The sequence below is a fragment of the Mytilus trossulus genome, chromosome 5 (genome assembly GCF_036588685.1).
Source record: "Mytilus trossulus isolate FHL-02 chromosome 5, PNRI_Mtr1.1.1.hap1, whole genome shotgun sequence".
In the NCBI taxonomy this organism is placed as follows: Eukaryota; Metazoa; Mollusca; class Bivalvia; order Mytilida; family Mytilidae; genus Mytilus; species Mytilus trossulus.
This window is the reverse complement of record NC_086377.1, coordinates 73,628,557-73,642,415: the sequence shown is the minus strand read 5'-3', so window position 1 is coordinate 73,642,415 and position 13,859 is coordinate 73,628,557. Positions and strand designations below refer to the sequence as shown.

At 33.9% G+C, this 13,859-nt stretch overlaps 1 protein-coding gene across 1 annotated transcript in view; it reads left to right on the top strand.

Moving 5' to 3' along the window:
* Window positions 1-13,859, top strand: part of LOC134718290 (uncharacterized) — a 76,990-nt gene that overhangs the window by 57,828 nt on the left and 5,303 nt on the right. Inside the window, exons 9-12 of the mRNA XM_063580784.1 lie at window positions 3,022-3,468; window positions 5,502-5,641; window positions 8,939-10,132; window positions 13,334-13,817. Coding sequence (XP_063436854.1) covers window positions 3,022-3,468; window positions 5,502-5,641; window positions 8,939-10,132; window positions 13,334-13,817 — 2,265 coding nt within the window. The remainder of the gene's footprint in view (window positions 1-3,021; window positions 3,469-5,501; window positions 5,642-8,938; window positions 10,133-13,333; window positions 13,818-13,859) is intronic.

Genomic DNA, 13,859 nt, shown 5'->3' with positions numbered 1-13,859 from the left:
GTCGATGCCACTGCTGGTGGACGTTCCGTCCCGAGGGTATCACCAGCCCAGTAGTCAGCACTGCGATGTTGACATGAATATCAATTATATTGTCATTTTTATAAATCTTCTGTTTACAAAACTTTTGAATTTTTTGAAAAACTAAGGATTTTCTTACCCCAGGAGTAGATTACCTTAGCCATATTTGGCACAACTTTTGGGAATTTTGGGTCCTCAATGCTCTTCAACTTTGTATTTGTTTGGCTTTTTAACTATTTTGATCTGAGCGTCACTGATGAGTCTTCGGTAAACGAAACGCGCGTCTGGCATATAAAATTATAATCCAGGTACTTTTGATAACTATTTACACCACTGGGTCGATGCCACTGCTGGTGGACGTTTCGTCCCCGAGGGTATCACCAGCCCAGTAGTCAACACTTCGGTGTTGACATGAATATCAATTATATGGTCATTTCTATAAATTTTCTGTTTACAAAACTTTTGATTTTTTTGAAAAACTAAGGATTTTCTTACCCCAGGAGTAGATTACCTTAGCCGTAGTTGGCACAAATTTTTGGAATTTTGGGTCCTCAATGCTCTACAACTTTGTATTTGTTTGGCTTTTTAACTATTTTGATCTGAGCGTCACTGATGAGTCTTATGTAGACGAAACGCGCGTCTGGCGTATAAAATTATAATCCTGGTACTTTTGATAACTATTTGCTAGACCCTAGTATGAACCGTATGTTTCAGACCTAATATGAATATTCAATATTAAATTAATGGAATTAAAGATTGGCATGTTGGAAAATACAGACTAATGATCTCTACTACATTATCGCAAAATATTTTTATTTGCAAAAATGACTTTGCTTATGTAAACTTATCCTCACATCCGTTTTATTATATGTAAAAATGTTTGTTTTCTTTTATATTATACTGTTTTCTAGAGTACTCTTTTATACTTGAGACTTAAAAAGCTGTGTAATTAGGATTTTTTTCAATAGATTTTTAGTGCCTGCATTTCATGTTTATATGATCTTCAACGTCTTATTAAATGTCCGATGGATGTCTAATCAGATGGATGTTTAATCAGATGGATGTCTAATCAGATGGAAGTCTAATCAGATGGATGTCTAATCAGATGGATGTCTAATCAGATGTCTAATCAGATGGATGTCTAATCATATGTCTAATCAGGTGGATGTCTAATCGAATGTCTAATCAGATGGATGTCTAATCAGATGGATGTCTAATCAGATGGATGTCTAATCAGATGTCTAATCAGATGTATGTCTAATCAGATGGATGTCTAATCGGATGAATGTCTAATCAGATGGATGTGTAATCAGATGGATGTCTAATCAGACGGATGTCTAATCAGATGGATGTGTAATCAGATGGATGTCTAATCAGATGGATGTCTTATCAGATGGATGTCTAATCAGACGGATGTCTAATCAGATGTCTAATCAGATGTATGTCTAATCAGATGGATGTCTTATCAGATGGATGTCTAATCAGATGGATGTCTAATCAGATGGATGTCTAATCAGATGGATGTCTAAGCAGATGTCTAATCAGATGTATGTCTAATCAGATGGATGTCTAATCAGATGGATATCTAATCAGATGGATGTCTAATCAGATGTCTAATCAGATGGAAGTCTTATCAGATGGATGTCTAATCAGACGGATGTCTAATCAGATGTCTAATCAGATGTATGTCTAATCAGATGGATGTCTTATCAGATGGATGTCTAATCAGATGGATGTCTAATCAGATGGATGTCTAATCAGATGGATGTCTAATCAGATGTCTAATCAGATGTATGTCTAATCAGATGGATGTCTAATCAGATGAATGTCTAATCAGATGGATGTCCAATTAGATGGATGTGTAATCAGATGGATGTCTAATCAGACGGATGTCTAATCAGATGGATGTGTAATCAGATGGATGTCTATTCAGATGGATGTCTTATCAGATGGATGTCTAATCAGACGGATGTCTAATCAGATGTCTAATCAGATGTATGTCTAATCAGATGGATGTCTAATCAGATGGATGTCTAATCAGATGGATATCTAATCAGATGGATGTCTAATCAGATGGATGTCTTATCAGATGGATGTCTATTCAGATGGATGTCTAATCAGATGGATGTCTAATCAGATGGATGTCTAATCAGATGTATGTCTAATCAGATGGATGTCTAATCAGATGAATGTCTAATCAGACGGATGTCTAATCAGATGGATGTCTAATCAGATGTCTAATCAGATGTATGTCTAATCAGATGGATGTCTCATCAGATGGATGTCTTATCAGATGGATGTCTAATCAGATGGATGTCTAATCAGATGGATGTCTAATCAGATGGATGTCTAATCAGATGGATATCTTATCAGATGGATGTCTAATCAGATGGATGTCTAATCAGATTGATGTCTAATCAGATGGATGTCTAATCAGATGGATGTCTTATCAGATGGATGTCTAATCAGTTGGATGTCAAATCAGATGGATGTCTAATCAGATAGATGTCTAATCAGATGGATGTGTAATCAGATGGATGTCTAATCAGATGGATGTCTGGATTGAGTGTTGTATAAACCCTTTGGCAATTTAATCCTTTAGCAAAAACTTTATTTCTACTGTAATTTTATTATTTCAATTACTGCGATAGTTGTGACTGTAAAGTTTTTATATGAAAATAAAATTTTATTGATATCTATATTTTTTAAATGCAGATACCCTTATTCGTTTAATGTGTTTAAGCTTTGATTTTGCTATTTGAATATGGACTTTCCGTTTTGAATTTTCCTTAGAGTTCGGTAATTTTGTTAATTTACTTTTTTCTTGATAATGACCTGTTGCCTTAACATATTATTATTAACAAGTTTAGATTCTGAGAAAGGGGTGGACATGGTTTTCTTTATTGTTTCTTTATTGTATAACATATGAAATCGGTGAAGTTTAATCATAACTTCCATAGATTTCTCCTATACCATGAACACTTTTTAATATTTTTTTTGTAGATACAGGATTAGTGAAAGAAGCAAGTATCAACAATAGAATATTGCAGTCAATTGTCAAAGAGTTGCATCAAGATAAAGAAAAATCAAAGCATGACATATTGGAGATATCTTCATCAGATCAGATATCAACAGATGATAATAAGGGCAAAATCACAAAAAATATTGAACATGACGAAGAACCTCAACCCAATCATGCCAAAATGAATTATCAGTTTGCTTATCCGGAGATTACAGAATCGCCGTTGTCTAAACTGGCAAAGGATGAGCTGTTAAGTATAATCAGATCTGCTGTAGACTTACAAGACGAAGACGGCTATGCAAATTTAACAGTGTGGGATTTTGCTGGTGACATTGAGTATTACAACACACATCAAACGTTTTTGAATTCAGAAGCAATTTTTCTTGTAGTAGCAAATTTACATGACATAGATGACACAGTATCCTACGGTTTGTAAAGTCAAGATATAATTATATTAAACCTAGATACGATTTATTCTTGATGTTCAGTTCATATAAAAACAATGAAACTAAACATTTAAGACAGCAAATTTTAATACGTGGCTTTTTTGTTAAATGATTTTTATTATTTGCTCTAAACGACACTACTTTTCGTGTTTCATTGATTATAGCCAATTGTTCTTTCATTTTCTATGTAGCAACATTCTAGCAGTGTCTTCCCATGAAGTATATATCTCCAAATTAATACAATATTCTAGGACTTGTATTTCCTATCATGATGTCCTTATAAGAAGGTTGCTGCTCACAAAAAAGCTATCAAGCCAAGTGTCAAAGAGGTGCAGTTGAAATTATCCCTTCTAAAAATTTACAGACGCCATCAATAGTTGGTTTAACATCATTGAATATCAGTTTTAAAGATGATGACGGATATGTTCCAAAAGTCGTAACTACAATCCTGCCACTTTTTGCCTACCGAATAATACTTATCACAAGGTTTTTAAATACACGAACAACACGACGTGTGCATATGTAGAGTAGAATCTTCCCTGAGTGTATGAAATCATCCCCGGTTTTTGGTTGGGTTTTCTGTTGCTCAGTCTTAAGTTCTCTACGTTGTGTTTTGAATATTTTTGATTGTCGTTTTAGTCTTTGGCGTTCTTTGTCATGTCTTTGTCAGTTTTTTTTCTTCTTATGATTATAAATGTTCATTTGGTTTATTTCCCCTCTCATTTACACGTAAAATCGTGTAATATACGTGTAGCTAACCTATTTTATATAGTGCTTACAAAGATATCACCACAAATGTTGTCTTCGTCTTATCTCATACAAACATCCTTTGTTATACGACCGCAAATATCTTGCGTTGTCCGAAGACATTTGATTTCCAAACAATAGCTTACATATTAGTGATTGGTTCTTGATGAAATGTTACCACAAGGTTTCATATAAACAAATGAAGGTTGGGAATGATTTTTGGGGCAATGGTCTGAACTGTTATGAAAAACGGAACCAAAACAAAACTTTTCTAATACAAATGTGTCAATTGTTCATCTCTTGACCATATTCAATGGGATTTAATTCAAAGGCTAGAACACGGTGGGTTCTTTATTATGCTAAATGTAACCATATCTTTAGATTTTGGATATTTTGCCCCGTGTTTAAATTGATCCACATTGAGGACCTATGGGTCCAAATTAATTTAGTTTGATTTTAACAACATTGTGTTCAATGGTGTGTTTTTATATGCTTAATCTAACTATGCAGAACTTCATGGTAGGTTTGTTTATAATTTTGGAAAAAAATAATTTTTAGAAAGCTTTATACATATGTGTCAAATATTTAATCAGAATCCAAATTCAGATCTGTATCAAGCTTGAATGAATGAAGTGTCGATTTTCGCCCAAACTGTTTAGGGTTCGACATCTTCGCTCTTATCAAGCTGCGCCCCGCAATGCGTTTTATTAATGTATAGCGTTTTGCTTTCTGTACATGGAAAATTTACGGACTCCATCATCAAATTGGCTTTATTACCACAGATTACCATAGACATGTTCCATTTGTAGTTACCAGAATATCGTTCTATTTACGTCGACTCTGACCTACAAGTGAGACTTATCGCCGAATTTGTACCTACCACAAACAACAAGACGGGTGATAAATGTGATATAGGATCTGCTGCGTACCCTTCTTGAGCACCTCGATTCAACCCTGATTTATGCAAGGTTCATTTAGTTCTTTCGATTGTGTTCTATATAATGTTGTGCATACTTTTGTCTATTCTTTGGTTTTTTTTTATCTGCCCGATCGTTATCGCTTTCTTTTTTACTGATGAATTTTGATTTGTCCGTGTGTAACTTTCGCCTCTTTATAAACACTGATTTAAATAGTTATATTTTTTACTTGCAATATTATAACAGTCATTATATATTTTTTTATTGAATGAAGTAATTATATTCTTCAGACACATTTCAAGTGCAGTCATCCACCGAAATATTTAAATTTTAATTTGTCTTTCATCACAGGCACATTTAATTTCTGGATGGATACAATACATTGTTATGGAAGCATAAACGACAAAACTGAAGCTGTATTGCTCGAAGGAGCTCACAACATTCTAGATCCACCAGTTATTGCTATTGGTACACACAAGGATAAATTTCAGGTATTTGTATCAAAGTAACAATGGAGTAGACATGTTAATTAAGTCTCTGTTTATAAAAACTTGACGACTGAATTTGCGCCTTTGAAAATATTTAGGTAATGTTAATTTGTGTTCGTACAAAAACGGTATTCTAGTTAAGTTTAGACTATGGACATTGGATATAATTCACCAATGTATCGGATCAAAAAGATACAATGAGATCAAGTGTGCCACGACGTCTTACACGTCTAACTGTTTGTTTATGAATAACTGATTCAATGTTACGTTAGAGCTCAGTTTAAATAGAAACTAGGGAAATTGTTTCAGTCTAGATTGTATAATATCTTTTTCATTTTACTGTACGAATATGTACCTTTGTCATATTGGTAACAATGTATATCTTTTTCTGTCCTGACATTCATGCTCGCCAATGCTGATTGTCGTTTTAATACGACCGCAACAATTGAAAATTTTGTGGTCGTATATTGGTATCACGTTTGCGTCGTTGTCGTCCGAAGACTTTTGGTTTTCGCACTATAACTTTAGTTTAAGTGAATAGAAATCTATGAAATTTAAACACAAGGTTTATGACAACAAAGGGAAGGTTGGATTGATTATGGAAGTTTTGGTCCCAACAGTTTAAGAATTAGGGGCCAAAAAGGGCCCAAATGAGCATTTTCTTGGTTTTCGCACTATAACTTTAGTTTAAATAGAAATCTATGAAATTTTGACACAAGGTTTATGACCACATAAGGAAGGTTGGGATTGATTTTGGGAGTTTTGGTTCCAACTGTTAAGGAATTAGGGACCAAAGGGCCCAAACAAGCATTATTCTTGATTTTCTGCACGATAACTTTGGTATAAGTAAATAGAAATCAATGAAATTTAAACACAAGGTTTGTGAACACAAAAGTAAGGTAAGGTATGGGCTTTGTTCATTGTTGAAGGTCGTACAGTTACCTATAGTTGTCATTTTAGTCTTATGTGGATAGTTGTCTTATTGGCAATTATACCACATCTTCTTTTTTATAAGGATTGATTTTGGGAGTTAAGATCCCAACAGTTTAGGAATTAGGGGCAAAAATAGTGAAAGATTGTGTGGAAGTGTAGTATAGAGAGTGAAAAAGTCAAAACTGGCAACCAAATCAACAGAACCACCAAAAGCACGTAATTTATCTAAAAAATCTGAAGAATCTTTTAAACTCTAAAATGGTCAATTCCTCCACTGTTTTCATATGATATTACAAAAATTAATGAAATGTTCTTTGATAATAGTTAAGAAACTCGTCAGAAAGATTAGTAGTAGATCACTTACAAGAGGCCGAAATGAAACGATATTTTACCGTTTTTATGTAGTTTAGGTAACCAATACATAGTGGGAACCTTCAAATGTCTCGAGGAGGCTTTAAGCTGTGCTGTGGTAGTGACATAGTTATTTAGTATATGACTCTATTTGGAGCGTACGGCCTTGAATGAAGTTGAAGGCAAATTTCATTCTTAATGATTTCCGTGTAGTATTTACTTCATACCACCACCACATTGCTGGATGCTTTTTCGACTAATATGTACACAAAAAGTTTTGATAGACCTTAAATTTTGTTTTTAGTCCAAGAAAAGGGGCGTATTACTTACACTTTTATTTATTTAAAACAAAAAATTGAAGGGTGATTTGCGAATATAAACAATATTCATACATTTATTTAAATCAAGTGACTTTTTGTCAGAATACTTCCGTTTACAACAATTTTTAAAATAGGATTATAGAGCATCTTTAATAGCCTGAGGACACTGTTCTCAATTTATTTTCGACCGTGGACGATATTTTGGTCCTTTTGTCAGAAACTTTATAACCTCTCGGTCTTAAACAATGTTGGGGTCATGACCATAGGAACCACATCTAAACTTCGATGAGTCATATTCTATATTTGAATGAATGGTCTTCTGTTATGTAGTAGCGTCCGTAGGTTTCGATCACTCGATATTACCTTTAAAAATCTTTACAGTAGAGAACGGTGATCCAAATATTTCATTTTAACTCGAACGTTTCTAATGCCTATACATTGACACATAGTAAAGAAAACTAGTGTTTAACAAGTCAATAATATTTGAAACAGGTTTATCAACATTTCCTTATTTGTCAAAATTATTATTATTCAAGTCACTGGACAGAACGGATTTATGTTCACCATCAATTTGATTTTTACAATTACTATATACACTTTTTATACGACCGCAAACAAATAATTTTTTTTTGGTCGTATATTGGTATCACGTTGGCATCGTCGTCAGCGTCCGAAGACTTTTGGTTTTCGCACTATAACTTTAGTATAAGTGAATAGAAGTCTATGAAATTTAAACACAAGGTTTATGACCATAAAAGGAAGGTTGGGATTTATTTAGGAAATTTTGGTCCCAACAGTTTGGGAATTAGGGGCCAAAAAGAAAGAAAAAAAAGTTTAAGTTCTTAGACCACATTCATTATGTGTCATGTATTTAATCTTAATCCAAATTCAGAGCTGTATCAAGTTTGAATGTTGTTTTCATACTTCCCCAAATGTTCAGGGTTCGACCTCTGCGGTCATTTAAAGCTGCGCTCTGCGGAGCATCTGGTTTCTCTTAGCATGTTTTTGTGTCTGCTAATTTCAATAAGTAGTGTTTTAGCACTCATTCTTAATTTTGTCAACTTCCGTTCTTAAATAGTAACAAACTTTACTCCAGTGTTCGATTCTTTATGAATATAAAAAATAAAAACTATCATTAAAAACCCAACAGTATACAGAACACAATATTCATAGGAAAATTAAAACTGAGCAACATGAACCCCTCTGAAAAATGGTGATTATTCTCAGATGCCCTTGGTGGGTTAACAGATGAAAAACCCATACCATATAGCCGGCTTAAAAAAAACATCCCGATTGGAAACATGAAACAATTCAATGCGAAAACTAACAATCTAAATTATATCATAACAATTTACGAAAGCCAGAGTATTTAAACATCCGCTCTAGAAAAAAGACACAGAAAAGTACAGATATGAGAATAGTAATAGTTACTGACAGCCAAAAACATCTCCAGTCTTCACGCTGACTGGCAGCCCTGGCAGCCCAGGCTAGTAGAATTAATTGCACTCAGGCCTGTAAAAATCATATCTACAGGCCAACAGAATCTAACTAAAAAAAAATAAAAAATCAGCTCTGGGCCTGTAGATTTAATACTTCATCGTGAAGACTGCATCTCATAAGAAATCATGTATCTACGACTGTTTAAGTTAAATGATAATGAAATAATACAATAACACTGTTTTTGTTTTTGCGAAAGGACGAAGAACAATGCAGAAAACGTCTCGAATCCTACACTGATAAAATATTTAAAGATTCCAAGCTTCACCTGAGATCAATTCACCTGATATCCAACACAGAGGATGAAGAAGATGCTTTTGGAAAATTGAGGAATGACATATTTGCCACAGCAAAGAGTAGCACAAATTGGAATCGAGAATACCCTGTTAAATTTATTCAGATGGAAAAAGCCATCAACTCTGAACTAACGATCGGAAAACAAATAATTTCTTTTGAAAGAGTAAAAGAACTAGGTGAGAAAATACCACTTCCGATAACTGATGACAAGGAGCTTCATCTCTTTCTCAGGTATCAACATGAAATAGGTAACGTGATATTTTTTGAAGACATTCCGTCATACATCATACTTGATCCCCAATGGTTAGCAAATGCCTTTACATGCATTGTTACAGCCCAGCAGTTTCAACTGGAATTAACACACTTACAATGGAACAACTTCAAACAAACGGGAAAGATGGATCCTAAGCTATTGGAAGAAATATTCAAGAAACAAACAGCAGACATGAGGATTCATAAAGAGCATATACTGGAAGTAATCGAAAAGTTTGACATTATCATCTATCCATTGCTACTGACGGGAAGTGGAAATGTACAAAGGGAGCATAGTGTTTTTTACGTTCCATGCATGCTTCAAACATTAAAAATTAAGGATATTGATGTATTGTTTAACGTTCCAAATGCTAGCAAATCTACATGTTTGTGTTTTGTCTTTAGTTTTTTACCGCCGTATCTAATCAGCAATCTGATTGTCTCTTGTCTACGAGAATATCCTCTAGCAGTGGTAAAGGGCGAGATAGGCCTCTTCAAGGATTGTTGTGTATTCAATATTGACAGAACTGGCTGTGCAAAATTTGTATTAGCAAAGAGTAGTCATATGATTCAGCTGCAAGTATGGCAATGGGATGAAGTAGATACAGAGGTTAACCAAGCTGTTTTAAAAATTGTCGAAAGAGAAATCAACAGAATTATCAACACGCGATACAAGTTGAAAACGGTATCTTTCGAGAAAAAATGGAAGTGTGAGACTACCAGTTTCTCCTTTGACACAGGATTCCATGAATTTGATCAAGTACATGATGGGAAAAAATATTATTGCGAAGAACATGCGACAACTCATAAATATAAAGACTATTGGTCTGGTGAGAAATCAAAGGTAATGTTTCTATTTGCTTTAGATTATTTTCATTTAGATTATTCCTTTGATGTGTTTGCTTATGTCAGTATCAGTGTGGACTGGTTGTGATAAAAAAAGTATTTGGTCCATTCCCAATTGATATGCGCGACTGTACCACGTATTGATCTACTATCAGTTCCATTTACAAAATCGCGCTTGATTTTGTTTTCTTCAAAGAAATGCACGTGTTGTTTTGTTTATTAAACGCTTGTCATTTTGTATCTTACTTTTTTGTATCAGTAAAGATAGTTGAGTTTTTAAGATCGACTTTGTCTAATTCGTTATCAAAGTTCCAGGATTATAATTGAGTACGCCAGACGCGCGTTTCGTCTACCTAAGACTAATCAGTGACATTCATGTCAAAATATTTATAAAGCCGAACAAGTACAAAGTTGAAGAGCATTAAGGATCCAAAATTCCAAAAAGTTGTGCCAAATATGACTAAGGTAATCTATGCCTGGGATAAGAACATCCTTAGTTTTTTTTAAATGTGTCAAATAAAGGCAACAGTAGTATACCGCTGTTCGAAAGTCATAGATCTATAGCGAGAAAACAGATCCGTGTTACAAACTAAAACTGAGGTAACCACATCAACTTTAAGTGGAAAACAACGAAACTTTGGTTCTACAGGAAATGTACGCAAAACCCGACCAACTTCAAACATTTGCGTAATCCACACTATAACTTATAATTTAAAGCTCACCTAACCGTCTTCCGATCAGAGACAGAGTTTTCATTTATAAACTTGAATATTAAAAAGTCTTGTGTTGTTCTTATGTGTCTTCTTTTTATACGACCGCAACCAATTTTTGGGATCGTATAATGGTATGATGTCTTCGTCAGCATCGTCTGCGTCGTCGTCCGAAGACACATTGGTTTCCGGATAACAACTTTAGTTAAAGTGAATAGATCTACATGAAATTTTTTCAGAAGGTTCAATACTACATAAGTAAGGTTGGGATTGATTTTGGGGATGATGGTCCTAAGTGATTAGGAATTAGCATTTTTCTAGTTTCAGGATAATAACTTGTGTAAACGTATGTCAACTGCTCTGAAATCACACCACAATGTTTAAAACACAAGAAGAAGGTTTGGATTCATATTAGAGGTTATGGGGCCAAAGTTTAGGAATTAAGGTCCAAAAAGGGGTCAAAACAAGCATTTTTTCTAGTTTCAAGACATAACGTATGTGTAATTGCATGGATCTCTCAGAAATTATATCACAATGTACCAAATAACAAAGGGGAGGTTGGGTTAATTGCCCAAAATATGTAGGAATTAGGGGCCAAAAAAAGGGCCAAAAAGAAGCATGATTCTAGTTCCAAACAATCATGACAAAAACACAGGATTGAGTTTAAGGGTTATTGCTCCAAGGGGGTTTCAAAAAGTTTGGGGGTGGGGATTTTTTGTTTACCTTTTAAGGGCTTTCTTTTTTTCAAAATTTTTGTTGGAACTTTGACTACAATAATTTTGTGACAGAAACCTATATTATGTCAAAAATTTGATCACAATTCAAATTCAGACAGAATCAAGCTTGAATATTGTGACCAAATTTGTCCCAACTGTTCAGGGTTCAACCACTGGGGTCGTATAAAAGCGGCGCCCTGCGGAGCACCTGGTTCTGTTTGTTTAGAAGGATTTGTTCAAACTCTTAATTCACTATTGAGGGTTATAATTCATATTCAGACGCAACACATAAAAAGTGACCAAAAGGTTATCGCATGAGACATGTGAGAGAAGCTAATAACATGCACACTTTTTAAATTTTTTGTGGGACATTCGTATAAAATAAAGGTTGCATTGTAAATATATAAATAGCTTTTCATAGATCAAAGAACAATGTGCAAAAAAATACAGGTTACCCTGGGGTCTTCATCGATTCATATTTCTGTTCCGGGTTGAAAAACAAATAACATGACACGAAAAAATATCACGTAAAGCAAAAGTAAAACAATTGAGTAATATCTATTTATATCTATTTATATCTATTTATATCTATTTATATCTATTTATATCTATTTATATCTATTTATATCTATTTAAATGTTTGAAATCATAAATGAACTTTCAGATAATTTACAGCCATCCTACAGGCTCCACGCCCACACCTGACATTTTTTGAAGTGCCTCCTGTTTAAGCATGTTAAGTGCTTTCCTAAAATGAATGTGATCGTCTACAGGATTAACGCTGTATAAAGAAAATATTAATGTGATTTTAAAGAAAATTATCCCTCCTATTTTACTTGTTTATGATCGTATTATACTATGCTATCTGAAAAATAGAGAAATGTTACTAACCGGTATGTTGCTATTATATTCTGAGTTGTTTTACGTATATGTAAATATCTATCTTTGTCGAACAACATACTACGTAGCTAGTTCATTTAAGAAAATGCTCGACTGTAAAACTATTGCAGTATGGAAATACTTCTAGTATATCTATGAAATGCACTTTCTAAATACAGCTGTGTCTGAAAACACGCCTCTTTTGGGGAGAAATTGAATATTCATAGAAAATTAATTTTGTTTGCATACGGGTTCCCAGTTATGTTCTCTGTGTTCCATATCGCAGAGACAGAACTTGGGAATGTTACCAGTCAATAAACATGTGCATATTCTTTAAATTGAAATCTGTGGTAACCTTTCATTCGAGGTAGGGGTAGTTAGGAAAATTAGTGCAAGTTTAAACTCTGAGAAGTTCAGGTCATATAAACGTTAAAAATATGCCGCACAGCCCTAATATTTGACCTTTGAAAAAAATGTGGTGCAAATGAACTTTCAATTCTAGAATAAGATTTTTTTCAAAACTTCATAGTAAAAGCGGAACAGTTTTAGTAGTAAAAGGAGTTCATATGGGACATTGCATTGTCAATATTTACAGAAATGCAAAATATAAGAACATTGTGCTTTGTACAAATCTTGCATGCTTGTAATGATATATATTTATATCTTTTTTTTATAGTTTTTTAATTAGTTAAATAAATTTAACGCAATTTTGAATATTCTGACGTCAACATGAATTTTATGGCTTTATGGCTAGCATTAATTCTGTATTCTATCCTTTTTCATTGTCCCGGTGTATTTTCTGCCTTGACTATATTTTTAGGTCTACCTACCTGTTCATAGATGGCAATTATATATCATGAGTTTTTACCATTACATATTTCTTTGATATTATAGGCTCCCCGTAGAATAAGTAATGATCAACAGAATTTCGTCCGAATGTCAATGATAGTTCTAGAGGTATTATCAGGCGTTTTATATGATCGCTTATACATAGATACAAAGACTGGCGAAATACTTGATCGCGATAAGTTGGACATAACAGAAATGTGTAAGAAATATTGTGCTTTAAAGATAAACTTTCCAAGTAAAGGCTTTAGGAAAATAGAAAAGGTGGACGACATTCCTACCAATGAAGATACCATTGGTGACGACATTCAACGGATACGTGTGATCAGAAATGAAATGCAGCATTCTTCTGTCTTTGCATTAGATGACACACGATACCAAACACTTATCACTATAGTTCATGATATGCTAACTAGATTTGATCAGCGTAACAATCCAGCAGGTGAATCCTATGTTAAACGATTAGACGAAATCAGGAAAATGGAATTAGAGACAAGGAGTTTTGAAGAGATAAAAGAACGAATGAAAGCAGGTAACTGCAGTGATATTTTTTTTCATGTTTGAAGTACAGGAA